At 36.9% G+C, this 27,118-nt stretch overlaps 5 protein-coding genes and 1 long non-coding RNA gene across 8 annotated transcripts; 2 read left to right on the forward strand and 4 right to left on the reverse strand.

Annotated features, from left to right (window-relative positions):
• Nucleotides 1-1,244: 1,244 nt before the first annotated feature.
• LOC9329402 (F-box/kelch-repeat protein At5g38670) lies at nucleotides 1,245-3,096 on the reverse strand. Its single transcript, XM_002893295.2, has 2 exons — nucleotides 3,034-3,096; nucleotides 1,245-2,811 (listed from the first exon to the last, which is right to left on the reverse strand). The coding sequence occupies exon 2, from the start codon at nucleotides 2,770-2,772 to the stop codon at nucleotides 1,531-1,533; it is 1,242 nt and encodes a 413-aa protein (XP_002893341.1). The 5' UTR covers nucleotides 2,773-2,811; nucleotides 3,034-3,096; the 3' UTR covers nucleotides 1,245-1,530.
• A 39-nt stretch (nucleotides 3,097-3,135) lies between these two features.
• Nucleotides 3,136-4,985, forward strand: LOC9329403 (adagio protein 2). Its single transcript, XM_002890566.2, has 4 exons — nucleotides 3,136-3,525; nucleotides 3,606-3,847; nucleotides 4,696-4,811; nucleotides 4,924-4,985. The coding sequence occupies exons 2-4, from the start codon at nucleotides 3,615-3,617 to the stop codon at nucleotides 4,983-4,985; spliced, it is 411 nt and encodes a 136-aa protein (XP_002890612.2). The 5' UTR covers nucleotides 3,136-3,525; nucleotides 3,606-3,614.
• An 818-nt stretch (nucleotides 4,986-5,803) lies between these two features.
• Nucleotides 5,804-6,617, reverse strand: LOC9326675. The gene is made up of 3 exons (XR_002329544.1): nucleotides 6,578-6,617; nucleotides 6,345-6,439; nucleotides 5,804-6,230 (listed from the first exon to the last, which is right to left on the reverse strand). It is a non-coding gene; the product is annotated as an uncharacterized LOC9326675 (long non-coding RNA).
• A 6,946-nt stretch (nucleotides 6,618-13,563) lies between these two features.
• LOC9329404 (paired amphipathic helix protein Sin3-like 3) lies at nucleotides 13,564-14,317 on the reverse strand. Of its 2 annotated transcripts, XM_021010739.1 has the most exons (3): nucleotides 14,281-14,317; nucleotides 13,953-14,178; nucleotides 13,564-13,823 (listed from the first exon to the last, which is right to left on the reverse strand). In XM_021010739.1, the coding sequence occupies exons 2-3, from the start codon at nucleotides 14,111-14,113 to the stop codon at nucleotides 13,685-13,687; spliced, it is 300 nt and encodes a 99-aa protein (XP_020866398.1). In that variant the 5' UTR covers nucleotides 14,114-14,178; nucleotides 14,281-14,317; the 3' UTR covers nucleotides 13,564-13,684. The 2 variants fall into 2 exon arrangements, with proteins under 2 accessions (XP_020866398.1, XP_020866399.1); XM_021010740.1 differs by having other exon boundaries at nucleotides 13,953-14,304.
• Nucleotides 14,318-15,228: 911 nt separating this feature from the next.
• On the forward strand, nucleotides 15,229-16,165 carry LOC110225269 (glucan endo-1,3-beta-glucosidase 7-like). The gene is made up of 3 exons (XM_021014574.1): nucleotides 15,229-15,242; nucleotides 15,620-15,911; nucleotides 16,061-16,165. Exons 1-3 carry the CDS (start codon nucleotides 15,229-15,231, stop codon nucleotides 16,163-16,165), a joined length of 411 nt encoding a protein of 136 aa, XP_020870233.1.
• Nucleotides 16,166-16,883: 718 nt separating this feature from the next.
• LOC9326676 (paired amphipathic helix protein Sin3-like 3) lies at nucleotides 16,884-18,723 on the reverse strand. Of its 2 annotated transcripts, XM_002893298.2 has the most exons (4): nucleotides 17,865-18,723; nucleotides 17,511-17,781; nucleotides 17,342-17,443; nucleotides 16,884-17,203 (listed from the first exon to the last, which is right to left on the reverse strand). In XM_002893298.2, the coding sequence occupies exons 1-4, from the start codon at nucleotides 18,002-18,004 to the stop codon at nucleotides 17,132-17,134; spliced, it is 585 nt and encodes a 194-aa protein (XP_002893344.1). In that variant the 5' UTR covers nucleotides 18,005-18,723; the 3' UTR covers nucleotides 16,884-17,131. The 2 variants fall into 2 exon arrangements, with proteins under 2 accessions (XP_002893344.1, XP_020870409.1); XM_021014750.1 differs by having other exon boundaries at nucleotides 16,884-17,443.
• Between the last annotated feature and the right edge of the window lie 8,395 nt (nucleotides 18,724-27,118).

Here is a 27,118-nt window from a genome sequence, read left to right on the forward strand (position 1 = left end):
GTCTAGCTCGCTATTCTAAATCTTTATATTCTGAAATTTCTTTTGTAAACTATTTGTTTTTAGATTGGACCACCAATCACGGAGTAACTTTTTAATTAATATGTGGTTAAAAAAAAAAATAGTATATTAACTTATATATATATGTATGTATATACACATTAATATAATTATTTATTTATAATATTAACGAAACTATATATTTACATAGAGAATCTTAACTTATTATTTTATTGAATTTTGTTAATTTTTATATTGGCCTTGCTTTAAGTTATAGAATTTTTCTACGGTATAAGGTGCTCAAAAACTGTGGAAGCCCTCTTGGCCCATTGGTTGACTAAGGGTTAATTAATGCTTCTACACCAAGATGTCTGGGGTTCGAGTCCCAGGTATTGCGATTTATTAATAAATTTGCAGATTAAAAGAGGCAAGTGTGCATGAGATCTCCAGCGAAGTACAATTATAGCCGTTCGCCAGGATTCTACGCAGAGAGAGAAGTGTCGTCAGGTCGTGGATCATTGAAGGTGTCCGTCAAGAGCATGGAGAAGGAAGGGTCGTCTGTCGTGGATCTAATAAGGGTCGGAAGGAATTGTCCGTTGTAGAATCGTCTATGTAACAGTTCTCATAATTTGTAATAAATAATAAATCTAGACGTAAAAAAAAAAAAAAAAGTTGCTCAAAAACTAAACATAAAAACAGAACAACCATGTTTGTCTCCTTATCATTTCTTTTTTTTTTTTTTTTTAAATAAAGAGGAAAACCGAGAAAGATATCAACTCGGTTTAGATTGTCGGTTCTTTCAGTTCAGAATAAGATTTTGATCCGGTTTAGATCAGTTTAATCAACCTCAAAAGGATCATACGCTATTCCTCTCGTAGTCTCTTATCTTACACAACCAGTTGAAGGATTTGGAAATGAAAGCAAAGCTGTACAACTCAAGCAAAAGGTGCAACTGAGACTATCAATCTCAACTATACATATACTCCGAGTCTCCAACAAAGCATTGGGAGGAATCTGCAAACCCGATTCCAGCTCCAACAAATATGGTGACTGTGAAAAAGAGAGAATGGCTTCTAGGTTACATCAAACTTTATTCAGGAGTTTCCATCGGGAGAGTTATAAAGTCATAACACATCTCCTACTCAGTAATTCAAATGATAAACCTACTTAAATTCAACACATTATTGACACATTAGAAACTAAGAAAAAATAGGAACGATATATATAATTCATAGATATAAACCGTATAGAAACAAAAAAAAATTACAAGAAATACTGATGACAATTAATACAAAACAATAGCAATTGCAACAACAATTCAGAGAAACAGAGAGGATTACAACAAATGTTGACTCAGAAGCCATCCTATTATTCTAGTAACACAGATTATTCAGTCAGTGACCTCTTATACTTATTCAGTTCCATCTAAAGAGTTAAGCTCTTCCCGAGCTTCGATCCAAAAGGAACACACACGCATTCCAAATACAAATTATATATTACCAAAAAGAACACAACACACATGTGACGCATTCATCAAACAGTGGCAGCAAGAACCTTGAGTATCTCACATGTAGGGATAGTAAGCAAATGATCAAACCACTCAACTTTCCCCCAAATTTCACCACTTTTGCGCTTTTCAAGCGTAATCTCTGCACACCAAATCATCTTCGTAAGGCCGTAAAAATTAAAAGGCCACTCCTCGAGCCACAAAACCGCCATCTTTCCACCATAATCAGCCAATCTTATCCCTTTTTTATCAGAAGGGAACTCAGGTAGTCCTACCAAACCCTTCAACTCTCTCCAATCTCTTGCCTCAGTGTCATACCAAACGATATTTCCGTGATCGCAAGAGTACAAAACATTATGTATCTCGCAGTAAGATTTTGAATAAATATACCTACCAATCTGTTTTTCAACTCTGTCCCATCTACCTTCCTTGGAATTGTAAGCAACCACATCGTCGTCACGCATTACGTGGAACTTTCCGTCAAGACATGCAGTGTTGCAGAAAAGGCCGCCAAATGTCTCGCTGCAAGGGATTGGCTTAGGATCCCAAGTCTGTGTCTTTGTGTCGAACACCTCCATCAAGTTCTTATAGGAATTCGAATAGCCATCCTTACAGCATCCTGCTACATATATCTTTTGATCAAGTACGCTAGCAGAAAATGTCGTCATCTTCATTTGCAAGCAAGGAGCATCGTGCCATGTGTGAGAACAGCAATCCAGTATGGAGATGGTATGGGAGAAGTTATGGGTTAAGGGGCTACGTGGGGCAATGTTGTAGATATTAGAACCAATCACCACGAGACCTGGAAAAACTGGGTCTCGTTTATCCGGGTCTTGGGGACTTGGGACTGCAGCCAAAACATACCCACTTGACGTTGCCCTAGTACAGGTATAACCACTGGTTAGCAGCCCATGAGGTTTCCGACAGAGGGTGAACCAGCGACAATCAGGAAAGCCCTGGATGCACACATAGAGACAACTCTCGGTGCGGCCCAAGAGTGAGCGGGCCCTGTAAAGCTCGGGTGAAGCAAGGAGAGATCGAAAGCTCTTGGAGACGAGGGAGAGAGTGGGATAGTACAACCTTGAGACCCGGGCTAGGCAGTTGAATAGCAAATCATAGGGAAGTGACAGAATCGGGCTTGATTGCTGCGGAGTCGTAGTAGCGGTTGTCTTCCTCTTCTTTGCTGGGGACGGCGGCTTCTTCTTCTTCGTCGTAGCAGTTGTCTTCCTCTTCTTTGCCAGCTTCGGCGGCGTCGTAGCATTTGTCATCCTCTTTTTTTGTCTGGATTTCTTATACTTGGTCTCCAACTTGCACAGAGAAATGAAAACAAAATTCAGGGAAGAAGTTTAGGTTCAATATACAATTAAAGACGTAGCAAGCAAATGCGGATTCAACCCCAATCAATCCTATATATATATATATATATATCTTTGATTAACAATAAGACAGCTCCCAAATCAGACCAATTCAAGATGGATGTCACAGTAAGTGAAGAATCTCACAGAGATGCATCGGTAAATAATACTCACCAGAAGAGAGTCCGAGGATGAATCAAGTTCCTGTTGATTTCACTTCTTCTCCCCCAGTGAAACAATGGCTGGAAAGCCACTTTTGGGGAAATAAAATGCTGGAATGCCACCTTTGTATTTTTATTTTCTTTTACTATTTTTTTTTAAATCAAAATCAGAGGAAATACCCAAAAACCCTTTCAAAAGGTTAACAATTACTCTTCTCCTCTAGAGAGGCACTGAGAAGATCCGAGTCATCGACCGACCAAATCATCTCTCTTCTTCTTCTCCTCTAGAAGTTGGGCGGTGGAGACTTCCATTACCTACAAATATCAGATTCTTCTTTCCTTCGCTCGATTCCATTTCAAAATTTGTTCTTCTGGGTCTCTCTCTTCTCCTGTTACTCAAGAAGACGATTCTTGGGTTTGTCTAAAGTTTTGAGCTTTTTCTCTGTGGAGACTTCGATTACCTACATATATCAGATTCCTCGATTCAAAATCAAACTTTATTCTTGTGGGTCTCTTCTGCTATTGCTGAAGAAGAAGATTTGTGGGTTAGTTTAAAGTCTTAAGCTTTTTTTTTGGGTGTGTAAGCAAAATCAAATGGAGTGGGATAGTGATTCCGATCTCAGCGGGGGAGATGAAGTGGCGGAGGATGGATGGTTCGGCGGAGGTAACAGAGCGATTCCGTTTCCGGTAGGTAGTCTTCCTGGAACGGCGCCGTGTGGTTTTGTGGTCAGCGATGCTCTTGAACCTGATAACCCTATCATTTATGTTAACACTGTTTTTGAGATTGTTACTGGTTATCGAGCTGAGGAAGTTATTGGTCGAAATTGGTGAGTTTTCTCTTCTTGACTTTTACCTTAAATTTGTGGTGATGATTTTGTTACTGTAGCGAGTCTTTGTCTGTTTTGTGGTATTGGTACGATGTAACTAAGAGAGCTTGTTGAGAGCTATTTTGACAGAAAGCTTATGGTTCTTGTTGATTATATTGGCATATTGTTAGGTATTCTTAGTTGGGAAATGTCGAAATCATAGGATTTGAAATTGGTTATAGAGGAACAAGGCTATAATGTGAGAGTTAGATGTTAGTCTTTGTGATAAGACTTGGAACTTTCGTCTTTGTGATATGTTTTCTTCTCTCATGCATTGTTGAATTAGTATTTCTGATGTGTTTTCTTCTCTCATGCATTGTTAAACTGTTAATATCTTTGCTTCATCACACAAAATGTTATTGGAAATGCGTTCTGTCATATTATATGTCTGTTGAACTTATTCTTATCCTTGTAAAAGTCTTGTGTCCTTAAGGGGGAATGGATCGAAACATGGTTCTTGTATCTAGCATGATAATCATGTATCATCCATACATGCTGCTAATGCTGGTAATATCACTTTATACCATATGTGTTAGCATCTTTTACACTTTTTGTTTGTTTGTTTGCTCTAAGCTATGTTTGTTGCTTTTGTTTAGGTCTTGTAAATGCTTTAAACTTGATTAAGGATATCAAAGAAAAATACCCTAGGTCAATGATTCATAGGTTCTGATTTGTTTAGAAAGTATGAAATTTTTTAACGTGAATCTTTTGGTTATGAATCATATTGTATGCAATCGTTTATTTAGGTACAACTGGTATATTTAGGTACAACTACGTATAGGTACAACTGGTATATTTTGGTTTTGTAGTGTTGCTCTGTCAAAGATAGAGGATAAGTGGAAGGAAGAGCTTGATCAAGAACTGGAAAGAAAGCGCACAAGTCAAGTCTGCACGTACTTGTGGATTAAGATTGCACATGACTTATGTTTTGTATTTTTTTTGTATTTTTTTGTATTGTGGATTAAGAACATATGACTTCGTATTTTTGTAAACCAAAAAAATATTTAGATTAGATTTATGTTCAATTGGTTTTGTAGGTACAACTAGTCTATTTAGGTACAACTATGTGTATGGATTACTTATAAGAAAGTACAAATAGATCACTTTGGTACAACTGAGACAATTAAAAATAACATTTTAAAAAACAATTTTTAATAAATTTCAAAGAAGTAAAAAAAAAAAAATTATCCACGTAAGCATCATTTTGGCGGCGGGATATTATTTTTAATCCACGTAAGCATCATTTTGGCGGCGCGATATTATTTTTAAATCATCACACGTGTGGTAAATTGTTTTGTTTTAAACATAGTTGTACTAGTTGTCCAGTTGTACTCACATGTTCATAGTTGGACTTTGGCGATTTTTGCGTATTTTCAGTTGGACTTTAATAAAAATTAGTAATTTTAAGTTGGACATATGTTGTTACCCTATTAATTATCATCCAAGAAGTTTTCATAATACAATTCATACGAAATCATAATTTTCACCTATTTTGCATCAATAGAAGTGATCACCTACAAAGTGTTCCTTGTACTATAAGGAGTGTTTCATATGAAAACAATAGTATGCACTAGGAAATTGATAAATTCAAGTTTTATTTATTTAAAATTGTTTCTTTTTTAGTTCAACATGTTTTTGGAATCCTTGTTAACTCTAATTTATCGTTTTTCTTATTTGTTGAATACACATACGGATACATTTATGGTCTTAGTTGTACCTTGTCAAAACCTAATTATACCCAGTTGAACATAGTTGTATGAATACGACAAGTACATATACTGATACATATATGGTTATAGTTATAGTTTTAGCTGTACCCAGTATATTTATGGTCTTAGTTGTACTAGTCGGTCCTAGTTGTACCAGTCGAATCTAGTTGTACCCGGTCGAACATGGTTGTACGACAAATACAAATGATTTTTAGTCATCAAATATTCTTTTAATTAATATCATTTATCTTCCACAGGGGCAATGAATTTGGTTCTATTAATCACTGTTAGTGTTGCACAATAAAACAATAAACTAAAGACACCTTGAGAATCCTTAACCACAGAAAAAACTTCTATATAAATGTGCGAACATGAAGTCTACTTAAATTATTTTCTTAATTTTAGAAGAGAAAGCAAGAGAGCATGTCAAACAACTCTAGCACTAGCAGAACCTAGATCTACTTGCATAAGAACTCAAAAAAGTCATCAAAAACACTGTTATCAAACGACGAGAGTGGAGCTATGGCAGCCAAAACCTTTGCCTTTTCTTCCAACAATTGAGCTTCGAGGTCTGAACACTTTCGCTTCACCTTCTCCAAATGAGCTTCGAGCCTTGAACACTTCAACTTCAAATCCTTCAAAACAATACCATTTTCAGTATCAGCTTTTTAATTACACCAAAGACATAAACAAGCATTTGTCTTTATGGATATAAATAACCAAAAAATGTGTAGAATCTATCAAAAAACCTGATCTTTCTTTTGTTTTGGTTCTGGACTTAAGGCTTTCTTCACAGCTGAAAACCAACTTTTACCCATTTCTTAGTTTCTTCTTTTCAACGTATCTGCAAATACAAATCACAGAGGTATATATTGTTCAATTAAACCTAAGATTCATCTTTTAATCTGAAACCAGAGCTTTAGGAGAAACATTGATACATGAATACAAAATCAGAGCTTTAACTGGAATGTATAGAACTCACATATTAGAGAGCAACCAAAGTTTTTTTTTAAGGACAAAAAAACTCGGAGAAAAAACCAAACTTTTGAAGCCTTTGTCTGTAGATCAAAAACTCAGAATCTGAGAGAACAATAAATTCAGTTTTCAGAAATGCAATTAAAGACAAAGAAACACATAGGGATACTTGTGTAACTGACTAGTATACACGCGTACTTACACTTGGGAAGTGACAATTATTGAAACCCGGAAGAGAAATCCAAAGAATAATAAAAAAAAAATTCTAAGAACGACCAAAAGAAATGCAAAAGTTAGAGTCTTTGTTAGATTGAGAAACTAAGAAATAATCTCTTAGTTTCATCAATGGCAGAGGAGAGATGAGAACAAACCAATTGCAAGGATGAGACGCCGGAGACGGTGGGCGGCGAGATCGGCGAGGTGAGCTCTGGTTTGTTGGGAGGAGAGGATGCGAGCAAATTTTTTTTTGCTTTTTCTATTTCTTTTTGATTTTAATTTTTAATAGTTAATTAAATAAAAATATTCATAAGGACAAAATGGAAATAACACATACTAGAGTGGCATACAGACTCCAAAATGGCAGGCCAGATTAATATTTCCGGTTCGGTGGCAAACAAGCCTCTGTCTCTCCCCCAGTGCGGCCAAAAGGATAAACCTAATCCCTATTTATTTTTTAATTTCTAGCCGTCGGATTGAGTGGTAAGGAGGAGAGTCCGGTTTACCAAAATGTTGAGATTTTCCATTCCAACGATACCATTTTTTTTTTTTTTTTTTCTTTTTTTTAGAGGCATCAGACCCAAAGTTAGGTTGTGTCCAAATTGCAGGGCCCACCTTTCACTAGCCCAGAGCCCTGTTTTAAAAATCCCTGCCTAGCCCCGATTACTTCCCGATTACTCTCCGCTTAATCGCTAGGTCCATCCTCTCCGCCTCGATTAATGACTAATCCCCTAAAAATCAGTAACCCGATTATTCTCCGCCTAATCCGATTATTTTCCGCCTAATCCGATTATTTCCCGCCTAATCTTACATACGTTGATTATTTTTTAGATTGCAAGTATTAAAAAAACATTTTATTTTTGTTATTCAATCATTTGAATTGGGAGTTTGTGATGTTTTACATAACTTGTGTTCAAATTTTAATAAAAATCATAAAAATTTGTTTTTACTGTAATTTTGAAAACAATATTGAATTAATATATTTTAAAAATATTAAAATAACCCTAAAACTAATCTCCGATTAATCCCCGATTTTAATCCGATTTTCCGATTAATCGCTAGGCCCATGCCGAACGCCCGACTAGCGCCTAGCGATTTTTCAAACAAGGGCCCAGAGCAAGAAAGGTAGAACACAAAGCACTTGGAATGTCGGCAGGTGAATGCTGACTTAAACATTTTAATCATCCTTTGCCCCGCCGAAGTTCTATCATGCGACCCGTTGACCAAGTCAAGACTCGCGACCAAGCTGACTTGGAGCCCAAGTCTCGTAGCTTGGAGCCGAATTTTCAAGAAGTGGAGCCGAAGTTTAGTCCCTTGGAGCCGAAGTCTCTCCGTACACGTGTCGTCGTCACGTCCGCAGTACGTACGTGTCTGTCCGTATGGCTGACACGTGACATGCTGACTCGCCTGTTCCTTATGCCTATAAAAGCTCGACCACCCTCGAGTTATTTGGAGAGAAATGAGGAGAAAAATGCGGAGATGCTGCTGCGAAGTCGAGAGAAATGACCGAGATCCGTTATCGAGAAATCTGATCCGCCGGATGCTGCTGTGATCGAGAAATCCGTGACGATCCACGTCTGTGATCGAGAATCCGTCTGGTGATCGAGAAATCTGTCTGGTGATCGAGAAATCTCTGCGGATGATCGAGAAATATCTGCGGGTGATCGAAGAACGTTATCTGTGATCGAGAAATCTGATCCGACGGAGAATCCGTTTTTCTCTGAATCATTCCCATGATCTAGTTATCATCTTGATACTATTTCTAAGGGTTGATTATGAGTTAAGCTTGAAGAATCAAGATGGGAACTACGAAGAGGTGTTGAATCCGTGGAGTTGAGTGGAGTCAAGAACAAGATGGAGAAGTCGTGGGATGTTGAAGATCGTTGAAGCGAACCTTAAACCTTCAGCCGATCAGCAAATGATACTCAAGAAGCGTGAAGTCCAGCTAGTCAAGGTTCAGTGTTCAAGAGGAGTCTTTTGAGACAAAGTAGTAGTTGTAGTATACTTTGGGAGCAGCCCTAGTATACTTATGTAAGTGCGATGGATATGAAGAAATGCCGGAGATGAAGAAGCTTTCCTAATCACTCCAACTTTCATGTTGCCATTGATTCAAGGATCGCTAAGGATGGAGGAGTTTCATGGTGTAAAGCGTTGAAGAAGTAAGATGATTGTGGAAGGATTACCTCCACCTTGGAGTAATCCATTACCATCAAGATTGAGAAAGAAAGTTGCCGTCAGCCGATATACTGCAAAAAGCAATGCGGTCAAACGAAAATCAGAGGATGGAGAAGTACCAACGGTTTATCAAGCCGTTATTTATGGGAAACGAAGTAGGTGTAAAAGATGAAAAAGAGAAGAAGGAGAAGAGGAAGTTTATCAAAGTGGATCGTTGAGAAGCATTAGAATTCGAGGACGAATTCTTATAAGGTATGTAGAATGTAGTGACCCTCATTCTAGGGTAAATGGCCGTGCAAGGATTGATCAAGGAAAGATCACAAAGAACTTAGAAAGAATAGTAAAGAAGATTGGACGAGACAAAAGGAAGTTGGGTCCAGAGAAAATCGATCCGTACGTATCCACACGTACCCGGACGTACCCGCATGACAGCCAACCGTACCGCGGGACGTACCGAAAGGTACCTATCGATCGTTTGTGTGATTCTGTATCAAAGTTGTCGTACTGAATTGAGTCTTTGCCGAACGAAATCGAATATCATGACGTTTGGATGAGGATGGTACGAGGAAATATTGCTCCGGGTGAGAGATGATCAAGAAGCCCTGTACCGCGACTGTACCGCGAGATAACCTATCGACCATCGGATCATTCTGTAACATGATAGGTTTATTTATTAGTTTAGTTTATTGATTGGTGAGTCTTGAAGCATGTGTTATGGGCCTTATGGCACATGATAGGTTTATTTGGTAGTTTAGTTTATTGATTGGTGAGTCTTGAAGCATGTGTTATGGCACATGTTAGGTTAGGTTAGGTTGATTGATTAGTTCGTTTAGTTGATTGATTGCTAAGTCTCGGTGATGTGCTTAGGCGTATCATCGAGCAATTGCTTGATTGTGTGCGTCTAGGTGTGAGGTTGCATGCTAGATTCTAGTTTTATCCTTAGTTGATTAACTTGAATTTATATGCTTATGTTTGATTAAATATGGTACCGAATCATGTACTTGTGATCCTCGTGGTCCTTACATAAATGATTCCGTACTTGTGTGTTGCATTCTTAGTATGTGGTACTCATGACTTATTGTCCGGTGCCTTAAGCATATTAAGATTAGGGGTATGTCTGTCCTTCCTCGGCGGCATGTCAAGTAAGCCTTGATCCTTAGCTAGTCACTTACACAAAATTGACATAAGACTCGGGACCATGGCCGGGTACTGCATGACGATGCATAGTTTTTATGGTGTCTCTTATTGTCATCCTTTGTGGGTTCAACTTACGACGAAGTGATGTTCCGGTTATATGCCTTTAATGGTTATAGCTCGGGTGTTCACAGGAATGGAAGGCAGCATATCAGGGCCCATAGGAGTCGTCTAGATAGTTGGTGTTGCATGCATAATTTTATTATCTCGTTACACGGACTTGTTTCGTGTAAGCATGCATCTTGATTGTTTTATTTGTTGTTTGCTTCCGCGTGCATTCTCTGATTTGTTTATTGTTTATGCTTGATGTTATTGTTGGGGTTTGGGTTGGAAATGTATTTTGTTGCAGGGAACCCGAGCTCACTAAGTAATCATAGAATTACTTATGACTCCATTTTGTTTTGCAGGAAACCTTAGTGGGAACCATTAGAGGGATGCTCAGGACGTAGGAAAGCCGGTATAGAGTTGTTGCTTTTGTAAAACTTAGTGATTTTTATTATTATGTCGATTTGAGCATGTAGGCTCACGGCGCCAATTGTTAATGTTGTTTTAGATATTTGTTGTACCAAAATTTATATGATATAAAAGAGTATTTTCATATAAAGTGTGTGTTTTATCCGATATTAGTCTTGTCCGGACTAACACAACTCGCGATCACGGTAAGGGTTGAAAAGCCTAAACCGCGGTCGTGAGGGATGGTTCGCGCGGATGGTCCGGCTAAGGGTCTGAATTCGTTTGGAACCTCTGCTGGATTGTCTGTGCGAGCTGTCTACGTGACGTTTCCGGGTCGCCCGTGGCTTGTCCGGTCCGGCTTAAAAAAAAATCCCGGCGTTTGGCTTATTCTTTTTTTTTTTTTTGTCAATAGCTTAAATAAAATGGATGCTCAAAAGAGCCATTACTGGGGAATGTTGTTTACATAAGTGATATGATGCGGTTCGGTACGAATTTTTTGTGCCAAATTATCCGCTTTTACATTTGCGCTACGCGGAATTAAAGATAAAGAAAAATTAGAGAATTCTTCCTCGTCACTCTTCAAATCTTCCAAATACACTGAGAAGGCCGGCCATTCGGTTGGGGAAGACACCATCTTCACCAAATCTGAACAGTCTGTAAAGAAAGCTACATCTTGGTTGTCAGCACCAATCATACACTTCATCGCCCAGAGTAGAGCTTCGACTTCTGTATGTAGGGGGGATAGACTTCGCCGGATGTTTGCAGCTCCCATGGTTGGCATCTCTCCATTTGCCGATGTACAGTACCACCCTGTTCCTGAAAAAATATCTGTCCTTTTCCATGATCCATCCACGAAACACCGATGTCCGGAGTAACTCGAATCCAATGAAATCTCTCTCACGCGATTTCGAGTTACAGTATCTAAAGAACCTTGGTTGTCAATATGTAGCTCAGATTGAGCAACCTGTCAAGCTTGTGCCTCTTTCTCCGCTAAATGTAGAACCTCTAATGGGTCTTTATCCACATTATCAAAAATCTTCTCGTTTCTCGCTTTCCAAATATACCAAATTATCCATGAAAATTAAGATGAATCAATCTCTGATGGAATTCTCCAGAAAAGATGATCCAAGTTCGCGTAAATAGAAGCCGAGGGAAAAATCCCTGTAACCGAAGGGATGGGAGAAAGAGCCCAGATTTGTCTTGTAGGATGACATTCAAAAAGTGTGTGATTAATTGTTTCCTCCGCAGCGCCACATCTAACACATCCGGTGTCACAATTTATACCTCTCTTTCTCAGATTCTCTGTAACAGGTACGCAACCTGATAATATTTGCCACAAAAAATGTCGTAGCTTTGGTGGACACTTCACCTTCCATGCATAAGCTTTCAGAGATTTGATATCCGGGCCAAAAAATTTAAGGTTAGCATCAGAAGTCTCTATCCGTGCGGTATGGTAACCCGATTTAACCGTATAATTGCCTGACTTTGTGAAATGCCAACCAAGGGTATCCGCCTTAGTTGAGACACCCAAAGGCAAAACACTAATCAGCGCGACATCCTCTGGATCAAAAAGCTCCGCCAAGAGATTCATATTCCAAAAGTTTGACCGGCTGTCGATAAGTTGATTAACTTTTAAAGATGGATCAGTAATTGAACCATTACTTTTTGCTGGTCTTGGGAATTGAGCTGGTATCCATGAGTCCTCCCATACTGAGATGGACGCCCCAGAATCAACTCTTTTAATAAGTCCTTTAAGAACCAGAGATCTAGCTGACATTATACTTCTCCAACCATAAGAAGGAGAGTACGATTTTATATTATCCAATGGATTGGATTTCCGGAAATACCGTCCTTTAAATACCCTTGCAAATAGTGACTCAGGAACCATAATCAAACGCCATAATTGTTTAGCCAGTAACGCTGAATTAAAATCATCCACGTTCCGAAATCCCACCCCACCTTCCGATTTACTACTACAAAGTTTATCCCAAGCCATCCAATGCATTCCCCTCGATTCACCGTTTGAGCTCCACCAAAATTTTGTGACCGCACTCGTAAGTTTAGAAGTTATTGATTTTGGTAGTCTGAAGCATGACATAACATATGTTGGTAATGCCGCAGCTACCGATTTAATCATAACTTCTTTTCCGCCTTTCGATAAAAACTTAGCCGACCAACCATTTATCCTAACCTGAAGTCTATCTCGAACAAAGGAGAAAATCTTTGTCTTAGATCCACCCAGGCTTTCCGGTAGACCAAGATAAGATCCCATGCCACCAAGATTGTGGATACCCAGAACCGCTTTTATTTCTTCCTTAATAGACTCATCAACTTTGTAGCCAAACTGAAGAGATGATTTTGAAAAATTAATTTGTTGCCCTGAAACCGCTTCATATTGTTTTATAATTCCCAAAATTACCCCGCATTGTGCTTTATTGGCTTTGCAAAAGAACAAACTATCATCAGCAAATAAGAGATGAGATACCGACGGGCTAGCTGTGGATACCTTGATACCTGTAATCAAGTTTTCACGTTCCGCTTTCTTAATATTCGCAATGAGTACCTCCGTACAGAGGATGAATAAGTAAGGAGATAAAAGATCTCCTTGTCTAAGTCCCCTCTCTGGAATTATTAGCCCTTTTGGTTGTCCATTAAGTAAGACCCTATATTGGACTGTTGTGATACACCACATCATCCACGAAATCCATTTTTCGCAAAAACCCATCTTCCTTAATAATTCTTCTATGAAACTCCATTCAACCCGATCGTAAGCTTTACTCATATCCGTCTTAATAGCCATAAATTTTCCTTTGCATGATTTTGGCTTATTCTTTTTCCCTTTCTTTTTTGGATAAATTTAATAATTTATCATTCGTTTTATTAAAGCATTTTATCAATTAGAATTATGAAATTATGAAATTACAATTTTACAATTTCATTTAGTTATTACGGAAAACTAACATTATAATCTTACGGAAATTAGATGAAGAAAGAGAACGGATCACAAATAATTATTTCGACTAAGTACATATCTAAACCAAACTTGGTTTAGACGAACGAAAAAATCCCAAGATATTCACCTACCCTCTCCTGCCCCAATATAATAATTTTTGATCTCCAAACACTTTGGTAAGAATGCATTAAAGCCAGAAATCAAATCTCGATGTCCTTTAAGCAGTTGTTCCACCTCTTTTATGCAACCATCCCTATCAATTCTACAATAAGATTATAAATCTTTAATTATCTTTTTTTTTAACAATAGTGTTAACCCAATAAAGATTGAACTAAAAATAAAACCAAACATTTTTCTTCACATATTTGGTAAAAACTATATTTACACATACCTTCGAGCTTTAAAATTATTCATGACAGTAACAAAGTCATCATATTTTTTCCTATCATTATGAAATTTAGCCCTCACAGCCCTAAGATATGCATACGCATCATCTATTTTTGCCTTCGGTTTACTTCCTTCTCCAACATGTTTACTTCCTCCTCCCACCATGGTTCAAAGTTGGTCAAATTAATCACAATTACTAGAACTGAAAAGTACATGCAATGAACCATGCACTATGCATATTGCAAAGCATGAGAACATGATAACACTAAACTTTAGATTGATTAAAAAAAACAATCAAATAAGAATTGTAAAAAGAGTTCAAAGTAACAAACCAGAAAATTTACTACGGGTACAAGCTTCACCACTAGAACTTGAATGGTTTTGAGTTGTATGGGTGTCTTTATATATAAAAAAAAACTTTGACAAAATTAGACCTGTTGCAATTAACATAAGTGTAGCAATGAGATACAATTGTATCATAATATTAAATGAAATAAACACATATTAGTGGTAAATAAAATTTCACATTAATTATCATTTACAGATTTATATGTAAATTTAATTATACAGATTTTTATGTAAATTTAGTAATAAAAAATTTAAATTGTAAAACTTTACCAACATCTGTGAAAGGTTATTTATTACTTTAACTTTTCCAAGAGTTTAAATCACTTTTGTTACAATGTGGCGTATATAATTACAATTTTAAAAAAAAAAAGACTTTAAGTTATATGGTTGATATAAAAAATTAGACAACAAGTCAAAATATTAATGTCCTAGATCTTAAAATAACAGATATATATATCTAGTAAATTTTACTTTCTTAGTTTTTGTCAAATTTTACTTTCTTTATTTTTCATCAACAAATACTCGTAAATTTACTTTATAATGTTGTTCAAAATAAAGAAAATACACTATCATTTGTTTTAACTGTTAAAGTTTTAGTTATTAAGATGTAAATATTTTCAATATTTAGTTCTTAGGATTTGTCGAGATTTAGATTTTACTCCTAAAACATCAAATAAAAAAATAACGGAAGGAGTAGTAGAATTGTAATCGGAAATTTTTATACTTATTTGTTTCAAATAATTTTAGTTTATTGATATTCTTTGGCAATAAGCCTACATCAGATTTTAAATTCAATCGAATATAACTATATCAATATGTCCTATAATTTGGTCCCATTTTTTTTATTCTGAACAAAATGTCAAAGTTAACTTAAAAGACTTACATTATTTTGGGACTTAAAAGAGAAAAATACTAATGTTTTGATAAATGACATGGTTACAGCTTGGTTTCTACGTTCTTTGCTTACGTAATGAAATAAAAAAGGTGAACGATCTGTGTCTCCCCACGAAGTTTCATATAGTATCATAACAACACAGATTTTGGGTCTCGTCTCTAGTCCACACAAAACTAAAGTTAAATTCCAGTTTCCCCCTAAATTGAAAGTTCGAGACCTCAGTCTCCATAAATTCAAATTTCGTGGTTTATCTTCGGTTTACTGTGCCAAAAACCAAATTAACCGCTTAACATCGAAATTAAACCGGATTTACCCAGAAACCAACCCGATTAGTTGACCCATTAACCCCGATATTTCCCCAAATCGTGAAACCTCCCACCACCTACTCAAGTGGCAAATTTCATCAAGACTCAAACTTCGATCGATAGCGTCAAGATCTTCGATGTGAATCCCGATATCCTCCGTGCTTTTGCTGGAACTGGTATCTCCGTCGTCGTTACCGTTCCTAACGGTGATATTCCGGCGTTAACTAACGGAAGACAAGCTCGTCGGTGGGTTTCAGCTAACATTTTGCCGTTTCATCCTCAGACGAAGATTAAGTATATCTCTGTCGGGAATGAGATTTTGCTCACCGGAGATAATAACATGATTAACAATCTCTTACCGGCGATGAGGAATCTTAACAATGCTTTGGTTCGTGCTGGTGTCAGAGATGTTAAGGTCAGCTTTCTCTCTTCTTCTTTTTTTTTGCTTTTTTTCCAGATTTTTCTATTTTAAGGAATTAGTATAACAAATTAACAGTTTGGTTTTGGATTGGTAAATAAATAAAATTAAAACAAAGTTGGATGTCATTATTTTACAAATTTCAGATAAAGTTTGAAATCTCTACTTTGAATCTTCGAGATTTGGGGGTTTCACGATTTGGGGAAATATCGGGGTTAATGGGTCAACTAATCGGGTTGGTTTCAGGGTAAATCCGGTTTAATTTCGATGTTAAGCGGTTAATTTGGTTTTCGGCACAGTAAACCGAAGATAAACCACGAAATTTGAATTTATGGAGACTGAGGTCTCGAATTTTCAATTTAGGGGAAAACTGAAGTTTAAATTTAGTTTTGTGTGGACTGGAGACGAGACCCGAAATCTGTGTTGTTATGGTACTATATGAAACTTCATGGGGGGACACAGGTCGTTCACCCAAATAAAAACAAATCGACACATAACTTTTAGGATTACTGTTTAGTTTTTAGGATTTCGAGTTCAGTTGTAATACTTTGACTTTTAATCACTGAATCTAATTGACACGATGTTCTGGGTAAAAAGCAGGAGGGGCGTATGGGGTGTGCTTGTGGAGCAAATGTACCGGACCAAAAATATTTTGGATAAATTTAAGAGTCCAAATTTTTTTTTTTAAATTAGAAAAAAGATAATTTTAAAAACTTTAAAATAATTTTAACATGAAAAAGGCCCAAATATTTTTTATAGTATGAAAAAGCTAATTTTAAAGATTTTTTTAACATGAAAAAGGTCCATTTTTTTATTTTTGTATGAAGAAAAGGACCAACTTTTAAAATTTGTACATGAACTCTAAATTAATTGAGCCGGCCTTGGTAAAAAGGAAACATATAATTAAAAAACATATGTGATATGTACATGCCAAAAGAATCGAACTGCATGCACTCAAACGTCTATTTAAAGAAAGTTCATATACTTTTTTTTTGGTGAAATGTGAAATTAATTGATGAGAAAAGGGTTATTTACAACAAAATGAACGGTTAAAGCCAAGTAGCCAACAAAGAAAGTGAGCAAATATTGGAATAAAAAACAGAGCGGAAGCTTCTAATGAGTAGGTCTTGAGCTAAACCACCTTTGGATCAACCCTCGTAGCTCTGTTTACATTTTCTTCTCCTTATAAAAGTGTTAGAGATCTTGATGCTAGAAGATTATTTTCTCATGTTAAAGTATCTGAAAAACTTGTCGATCAAATCTTCATGATAATAGAGAAGATCAACGACCTGCAAGATATATTATAACCAGTCGATTGGAATTGAGAAAATTATGTCCCTATTTCCCTCTCCCCTTATTACGCTTGCTTGGACCAACAAAAAAAAACAAGTGAAAGGACAACGCAAAATAGCCCACAAAGAATCTACCTCCTCTTGCACCTCCTTTTCCGATTTTTTTCCTTCGTTATGCATTATCATTATCTTGAGAAATGACTCAACTACATGAGTATCAAGGCTCCGAAACCTTGTCTGCAAAAGAGGATATATTAAAATGGTAGTTATTTTAGGATTAGTTAACCATTTTAGCATTCTATACCTTAAGCATGTTCATAAAATTTTCCCAATCATGCTCAATACGTTTTCTTATGGTATATTTAGACTTAGCACCACGATGCTCAGCCTCGGGAGGGTTGGTTGCCTCAGCCTTGAGAATGATGGTTCTATTAGCCTCATGATGGATGGTATTGTTAGCCTTGGGAGAGATGGATCTCTTAACCTGTGGAAAGAAGAAACTTAAACCACGAAGCAGCCTCGGGTGCCCTTTAATGAGTTCAGTCATATTTGAAAGGCCAGTAGCTTTATCAACACTACAATGAGAATAATAACATCAGAAAACAAATTCACAATGTGTGTTTTGTTGTGTACATGGAAGGGAGAAAACAATTCTTACGTATGATCACGAATATCAATCATGAGTTTAATAAACTCTTCATATTTTGTAGGTTCATCATGAAAGGCTTCCTTCACAGCAGTGATATATGAATGCGCATCACTAAGACTTGGCTCCACTTGAACTCTTCTTTCAACCATGGTTTGAAATTGACTAAACCCCTTTGGTATCTAAAGAAAGAGAATTTTTGTTGATTACTACTTTTCCTTTTTAAATGACTTTAGATACAAATCTCATTCCTCAAGTTTTATAGCATCTCAAAATATAATTACGATTTGGATTTTCTCAACATTTTGGATCCTTGAAAAATCCATAAGCCATATTAATTTGCTCTTCCAAAGGACCACATGACATGGCACATAAACTACACATGTGAAGCATTCAATTCAAACAGAGCAAACCAATGTAAACACTAGATTAGAGGTCTTAGTCTCATTCTCAACTAAAAGAAAAATGAAGATCAGATGCGTACAGTTACCAAATTTTGGAGAAGAAGAAGAAGGCTTCCTGAACAATCGTCTCCCTAGCACCTCACGATAACGAAGCAAGAGATAAAACTATAACGTGCGACGAAGGGTTTGTTATATATAGTATAGTAGTTGATATTATTTGATATTTGTATCAATCCATATCTTTCTTAGTTTAGATTTTCCCGCGTCGAAGATCACGTACGTGTATATTATTATTATGGGTATCAAACATAAAATGTTTTGGTAATGTGTGGAAAACTAAAATTTAAAAGCTTTTGTATACTAAAAAAAATGACGAGGATAATAATTTATTTAATGAAAAATATATTTTATGATTAATATTTAGTCCAATCCAATTGAGAAGATTAATGCACACTGTATTTTTCTTAATTTCTGTATTTTTTTATTTGTTAGTTTTCTAACGTTTTCCGTATACATTTTCTGAAAATGGTAACCATATGGGTCATCAGGTTTAGCCCAAAACAAAACTAATTATCTAATTTAAGTTCGTTTAAACGGTTTTTAACTATCAAAACATGGGTAATACTGTTCATCGATTTTTAATCATTGAACCTAATAGCAGAACGAAAGCATATGTGCATCAGAGCATGTCATAAGAATCGAAAAGAACTCAAACCTATACAAATAGAAACTATACACTACTCTCTTCTCCTTTGAACAATATATTTCATACTTCGTTGTAGTTTATTATCTTAATTTTCTTTTTGTTGGAAACGCTGTTGTTTGAGTAGTAGCTATGATAACTTTGTTGAATTAGACGAGTAACGAGTTGAGAGGAGGTAGATATATTATATATAAAAAAAAGTTAGAAACAACAAATATCTTAGAACCATATTCATAAGCCTATAATGGCTAAATCCAACACACGATTCCTAAATGAAGAAAAATAACAAAATCACACGCAGATTTGACTAAGAAGAGTATGATGAACGAGACATCACCTACCCTCTAAGTTGTACCAATCCGCGATCTCCAAACACTTTGGCAAAAATGCATTGAAACCAGAGATCAAGTCTCGATGTCCTTTAAGCAGATCCTTTACCTCTTCTATGCAAGCATTCCTTGTAAAGATTAGAGATTTAGGAAGGAAAGATTGAGTAATCCATGTTTTAGAGAGAAAGAGAGAATTGTATAGATAGAGAACAAGTGTTAAGAACTTTACAATGGTGGCTACAACCTTTATATATAAAAGAGATTAGGTTAAAATGACATAGAGTCGACTGGCCGGTCTTAGCCAGGCGGGTGTCCCAGACAGGCGGGTTTATACTTGTCCCTGCCAGTTTGGATCTCTTTGCCTAGCCAGGCGGGTGTCTCAGACCGGCGGTTTCTCAATATAAGTAACTTGTGTTTAATATCTAACTATTGATTTAGTTAGTATTAAACACCTTCTTGATTAACACTCCCCCTCAAGTTTATACTACAATATTCATTGGTATAAACTTGACACTTATGCTAGTAACCTCATTAATTAAAAACCTAAGATCGGAAAACCACGTGGGACAAAACCGATATTAGGGAAAAAGAGTATTACTGACATAAGTGGAGAGGTATCTCAAGGATCTGTGAGGTCTACAAGACCAAGTTTTCCATGAATGAATTGGCAAACTTGGTTGCTTGCTGCCTTGGTAAAGATGTCGGCCAGTTGGTCCAAACTCTTAGTGTAACAAGAGAGAATTGTACCGTCTTCGATCTTCTCTCTTGTCTTGTGGCAGTCCGTCTCTATATGCTTGGTCCTCTCGTGGAACATGGGGTTAGTAGCAATATGGATGGCTGCTTGATTGTCACAATTGAAAGTGATTGGCGTCTTTTGCTCGATCCCAAAGTCTTTTAGTAGAGCCTTTAGCCATGTTAACTCATTAGTGAGCTTCTTCATAGCCCTATACTCCGCTTCAGCACTCGAACAGGACACCACCTTCTGTTTCTTTGTCTTCCAAGTCACGAGATTCCCACCAATGAATGTGCAAAATCCAGTTGTTGATTGTCTTGTATTGCGATCTCCATTATAATCCGCATCACAATATCCAACAATCTCCGTGCTTGAGTTTCTTCCCATCTAAATGCCTTTGCCGGGACTCCCTTTGATATCTCAGAATCCTCTCCACCAAACTCCAATGGTACACCGTAGGGGCTTGCATATGTTGAGCCACCTGATTCACGGCAAAAGAGAGATCAGGCCAAGTATATGTCAAATATATGAGCTTACCTACAAGTCTTCTATACTGTTCCGGGCAATGATATGGAGTATCATCCTTCTCCCCCTTTCGATTGACCTTGTATCCTTGCTCTAGTGGTGTATCCACCGGTTTAGCTCCAAGTTTCCCTGTAAGTTTTAGTAGATCGAGGGCGTATTTCCTTTGTGAGAGAAACAGTCCCTCCTTGGATCTACACACCTCAATCCCTAAGAAATACTTCAACACACCCAAATCTTTAATATCAAAGGCTGAGTGTAAAGAAGACTTAATAGCTTGGATCCCTTCTTTGTTACTTCCCGAGATAATCAAGTCATCAACATAGACCAATACCACTATTATGCCTTGATTATCTTGCTTAGTAAACAAAGTATGATCCGAATGTGACTTCTTGAAGCCATTAGCCAATAGAGTGGAGCTTAGCTTGTGATACCAAGCTCTTGGAGACTGTTTGAGACCATAGATTGCTTTCCGAAGCCTTAAGACCTTTCCCGGAGCCACTATGTCTTCTAAACCCGGAGGAGGAGACATGTAGACTTCTTCTTCCAACTCCCCCTGAAGGAAAGCATTCTTGACATCCATTTGCCACAACTTCCAATCCAAATTAACCGCCAAAGATAGAACAACCTTCACCGTGTGTTGCTTAGCTACCGGAGCAAACGTTTCCCTATAATCATCACCATAGGTTTGTGTGAACCCTCTTGCAACCAGCCTAGCCTTATATATTTCAATTTCACCATCACTCTTGTACTTAATGGTGAATACCCATTTTGAGCTAACATACTTCTTTCCTGTTGGTAGCTCTTCTTCATCCCATGTATGGTTCCTTATCATAGCTTGTACTTCATCATCTACCGCATTCGTCTACTCCTTTCTTTCCTTGGCTTCCTCATAGTTTTGTGGGATAAACTCCACATCTAGCTTGCTAAGAAACGCCTTATGTTCTTCGGGAAGAAGGTCAATCGAACATGTAGCTTGAATAGGATGAGCCACACCTTGACAATTGTAGAGGCACTTCTTCGATTTCCTTTCTCTTGTACCCCTTCTTGGATTCTCCCGAGTGTAGATTGGATCTTGTGTGACTTGTGGAGCTTGATAAGTCTCATCTTCGCTTGATGATTCAACAATTTCACCTTCACTAGATGGATCTTTCTCTACCACTTCTTCACTTGATCCTTCTTCTCTACCCGAAAGTGCGTCTCTACCACTTTTTTGTTCAATATCCAACGGCTCTTGTGTTGCATTCCCACCACTTTCTTGAGCTTGAGCTTCATTGGTATCCACATTTGGTGTAGCTTCTGCATCTTCTTGTGAGGGACTAACATTACCCAAATGTTCTAGAATATGTCGGAGACTCTTAGCTCGATCTGAAGTTGAATTCGGCAAGTCTTTCACACTTTCCCAACTCTTTTCTCCAAAGTAAGCCTTGTCTTCCATGAATTTGACGTCCCTAGACACGTGATACCGATTGTTGACTGGATCAAAGCACTTATAACCTTTCTGAGTTGTTGAGTATCCGATGAATACACACTTAGTGCTCTTGGGTTCCAGCTTGTTTCTCAAGTCACCTGGGACAAACACAAAGCAAAGACTTCCAAATACCCTTAAATGATCAATGTTAGGATTCTGTCTATTCAAAATTTGAAAAGGAGATTGATCATTAAGGATACGGGTTGGTGTCCGGTTGATGAGATAACACGCCGTCATAACCGCATCTCCCCAAAACCGTTTTGGCATATGCTTCTGGAACAACATAGCTCTTGACACCTCCATTAGATGTCTATTCTTTCTCTCCGCAACTCCATTTTGTTGAGGGTTGTATGGGCAGCTTGTTTGATGTAGGATTCCACATTTCTCTAAATGTTCTTTGAACTTGGTGCTTGTATATTCCCCTCCATTATCTGTTCTTAGGATTTTAATCTTGGCATCAAAATGATTAGTCACATAATTTTGAAAGTTTAAGAATACATCATAAACCCTATCCTTAGATGGAAGCAAAGTTATCCAAGTATACTTAGACTTCTCATCTATAAATGTGACAAAATACTTATGATTATCTCTATATTCACAAGGTGAAGTCCAAACATCAGAATGCACAAGGTCAAAGCATTTTTCATAAATGGTATTGGATTTGGGAAAAACTACTTTGCAATGTTTACCTAAAATGCATGCTTCACAGTTTGAACAGTCATATGAAAATCCAGGTAATAACAGATTCAAAGCCCGAGAATGTGGATGGCCAAGTCTCTCATGCCATAATACAACCGATGTTTTAACAGAGTTTGCAAAGATAGAAGAGGAAACATTATTATTCAAGACAGAATTTAAAGATAAGTGTTCAAGCACATATAAGTCATCCTTGGTGCTCCCTTGACCGAACACCTTACCACTCTCAATACCTTGCAGCTTAACGTCATTAGGACTGAATATAGCTAAGCAATTTAAGTCCTTAGTCGTTTTCTTAACCGAGAGTAAATTCGAGGTAAACTTAGGCATATAGAAAGCACTAGATCTCTTGTTAAACAGATTAATGCATCCTATACCTTCTATTGAAACATTGTGACCATTTGCAACCTTAACATTCCCTAGTGCCGGTTTAATGTTCTCTAACAACTTAGGATTGCTAATCATATGGTGAGAAGCTCCTGAGTCTAACACTAATGAATTTGAATCATGAGAGTTAGAGGTTAAGAGAGAGATACCGCCGGGATGTAACTTGGATGCAATGGATTGAAGGAGGCTCTCGAGGTCAGATTTGTTCATGACAATGGTCTCTTGCGCTTGAGAAGTGGAGGCACCACCCTGGTTGTGTGTGACTGCTTGCATTGCCTTCTCTTGCTGTTCATATTGCAAAATTGCCCTTTCTTCATTTTCTGACCCGCCATCGCCTCCATTAGCCACGTTTGCCTTTGGCTTGTAGTTCTTGAACTTCTCTGGTTTTAGATGAGGATGTAGCAACCAGCATTTGTCTTTTAGGTGGCCCTTCTTCTTACAATGGTCACAAAACCATGTCTTCTTATCCTCTTGTCTAACCACTCCCACTTTGTTAGCCGTAGGTAGACTTACACCTTTAGCACCGAATAGCATTTGGGAGCTGTACTCCTTTTGAATCTTGGCACACACTTGCTCTAAGGTAGGTGTCTTCTCGTCTCTTAGGATGTGTTGGATCACATCCGTGTAGCTCGAGTTGAGTGAAAGCAATAGACCAAAGACGCGATCTTGTTCTCTTCGTTCCCTTAACACCTTAGCATCGGTGGTAAACGGCCTTAGCATCTCTAACTCAGCCACGAGAGACCTATACTTCCCAAAGTGTGTATTAAAGTCACTCTCTTCTTGGTTCAGACCTCCGAGAGCCTTCTTAATTCCATAGACTCGAGTCAAGTTAGTTTCATTGCCAAATACACTCGTGAGAGTGTCCCAAAGCTCTTTAGTCGTCTCACAATATGAGTAACCTTCGAGAATCGAGGCATCTAGTGAGCAATGAAGAGCGTTGAGCACATTGAGATCATATTGTTTCCAAGTCTCTTCAACCAAGCTCTCATCAGTAGCCTTTAGCTCTTCATAGGTGGACTCGATGTGTTTTGTGAGTTTCCTTCCTCCTAACACATTTAGAGTGGTCCGCTTCCACAATAGGAAGTTATTCCCATTCAGAGTTACCGAAAACTTCAAGTCTTTGAAGGTATCATTCATCGTGCCATCATAGACCGTGACTGACATTGTATCCTTCTAAGCTTTCAGAGTTTAAACGAAATTTGTAACCTTTTGCCGTTTAGAATCCAAAACCAATGCACCACAAGAATAAAGATCGAAGCTTTAAGCGATAAACTGACCAAACTGAGCTGAACCGCCTTCAAAACCTCTCCAAAGATGCCTCAGAACCTTCGTCAGAACACCACTAAAAACCCAAGAGTATCACCGTGATGATGTTTTCCAAGAAAGAATCCGAACAAGAACCTTCAAAGTTGCAAGCTTTTCGACTTTCGAGAACAAACCAGAAATAAAGAGTAACGTTGCGAGAAAAAGAAACACAAACCGAGAGAAAGGCTAAAGATTTAGAAGAAGAAGATTGAAGATTTAAGAATCTGCTCTGATACCATGTAAAGATTAGAGATTTAGGAAGGAAAGATTGAGTAATCCATGTTTTAGAGAGAAAGAGAGAATTGTATAGATAGAGAACAAGTGTTAAGAACTTTACAATTGTGGCTACAACCTTTATATATAAAAGAGATTAGGTTAAAATGACATAGAGTCGACTGGCCGGTCTTAGCCAGGCGGGTGTCCCAGACAGGCGGGTTTATACTTGTCCCTGCCAGTTTGGATCTCTTTGCCTAGCCAGGCGGGTGTCTCAGACCGGCGGTTTCTCAATATAAGTAACTTGTGTTTAATATCTAACTATTGATTTAGTTAGTATTAAACACCTTCTTGATTAACATTCCTATCAAGTCTACAATGAAAATATATATCAAAACTAATTAGTTCTAAAAAAAATTAGAGTATGTAATATGAATTAAACTAAGAAAAAAAAACATATTTTTTATCTTGCAAAAACAATACATATACATACTTCCGAGCTTTAAAATTGTTCATGATCACGATAAAGTCTTCATATTTATCACGATCATTATGAAATGTACTCTTAACAGTCCTAAGGTATGCATATGCGTCATCTATGGTTGCCTTCGGTTTACTACCTTCTCCAGCCATGGTTTGAAGTTATTTGAACCTTCATTTTCCAAAAAAAAATTAAAGTGTGAATATTTCTTATTTTTTGCATTAAAGCAAATGAGTTATTGATTTTTCATTTTTTTTTTTTTTTTTGGTTTTAATATAGCATCTCAAAATATAATTACGATTTGGATTTTCTCAACATTTCAATTATCTCAAATACTATACAACTTTTCTTTAAAATTAACTTAAATTCTTTTTAAAAAAAACATAATTTTGCATCAAGGATCTTAATAACCAGTTACTAGAATTTAAAAAACGTGCATGCATTGAACCATGCAGAGCACGAGAACATGATACTAATCAACTTTACTTTGGCTTTTAGTGTTGACAATCAATGTTTGTCAACCTTACATTGACAAAATTGTGAAAAGAGTTTAAAGTAACGAACCAGAAATTTTTGCTAGGACTACGAGTACAAGCTTAACACCTACACGAATGCCTTTGAGTTGTACGTAGGTATGGGTGTCTTTATATATATAAACATTGGCAAAATCACTCCATTTTCAATTTAACATTTTTGTTGCAATGAGATATAAAGTATAATAATATTTAATGAATTAAAGACGTATGTCTATCAGTTTTAAATGTTAATAAAATTTCGCACTATAAATAAAACCAAGAGAAAATTAATTGACAGATTTTTATGTATATTTAGTAAAAGCAATTTAGATTTAAAGTTTAATAAGTATCTGTCAAATCTTATAATTAACAACTATTGGTCGATAGTCTGCATTTGTTAATAAATCAGCGGTACCACTGTCATTTTTTCCGCCTTTTATTGTTCATTCATACATGATTTCACATTTCATGAAACCAATTACTGTGCACGTACATGTATTAATCGTTTAGAACACTAATACACGTACCTCGACTGAGGGCTTGATTGGTTCTTCCGCTAGCACCCTCCTAGTGGTTGCTAGCGGTCGGTTGCGGTTGTTAGCGGTTGCTAGCGGTCGGTTGCGGTTGTTAGCGGTTGGTACCAATCATAGAAACCGCTCCATACCGCTTCGAAGCGCTCGAAATCGCTGAATTTCAAAAGCTCCTTCCCGCAAGCGTTTGCGGTTGCGGGCGGTAGCGGTTGGATAAAAAAAAAAAAAAAAAGTTTACTTATAATTATTATAATATATGTTAATCTTATATATATCTTTCATTTTTTTATCATGTTTTCATCAGAAACCCTAATAATATTCTGAAACCCTATTCTCTTTAATGTCTTCCACCCAAACTGATGAAAATCAAGAACCAAACGTAAGTATAATATATCCTTTTATTCATTTATCACCTCATGTGTAACTTTTTGAATATTTTTTATGGCATCGTTTTTTTCTTTTCATTACGTATTGCTTTGCTTTTTGATTGAATATATGTTTCGATTTGTTTTCTCGAATAGAAACTCACTTGCTTTTTAATTGAATTCAACGTTATTTACAGTTTGTCCCATTACTTGATGCAATTTTTGATGTTAAACCAGATGCATAAAGTACTATCTTGTTACAAAATTTCTTTATTTTTGAATAATTATTTAGTACTTTATTTATAGTTTTAATTATTAAGCATGTTCAAATTTTCTAATATTATCATAATAATATATTGGTGTTTTTATTTCTTTTTTTGGTAATATTTTTTATTTATTTTGGTCATTTTTTATTTAACTGCTACCGCATCCGCTGGTTTACCAGTCATAAAACTCCCGCAAATGCACCCATTTTCAAACGCTAAACCAGTCGTTCAAAACGTTTGGTAACGCTTGAAGCCGCAACCGCCCGCTTCCGCAAACTCCCGCAACCGCAACCGCAACCGCTGCGTTTAAACCAGTCAAGCCCTGAGACATGCACATTACTAGCTA

This window comes from Arabidopsis lyrata, assembly GCF_000004255.2.
Source record: "Arabidopsis lyrata subsp. lyrata unplaced genomic scaffold ARALYscaffold_1, whole genome shotgun sequence".
Taxonomy (NCBI): domain Eukaryota; kingdom Viridiplantae; phylum Streptophyta; class Magnoliopsida; order Brassicales; family Brassicaceae; genus Arabidopsis; species Arabidopsis lyrata.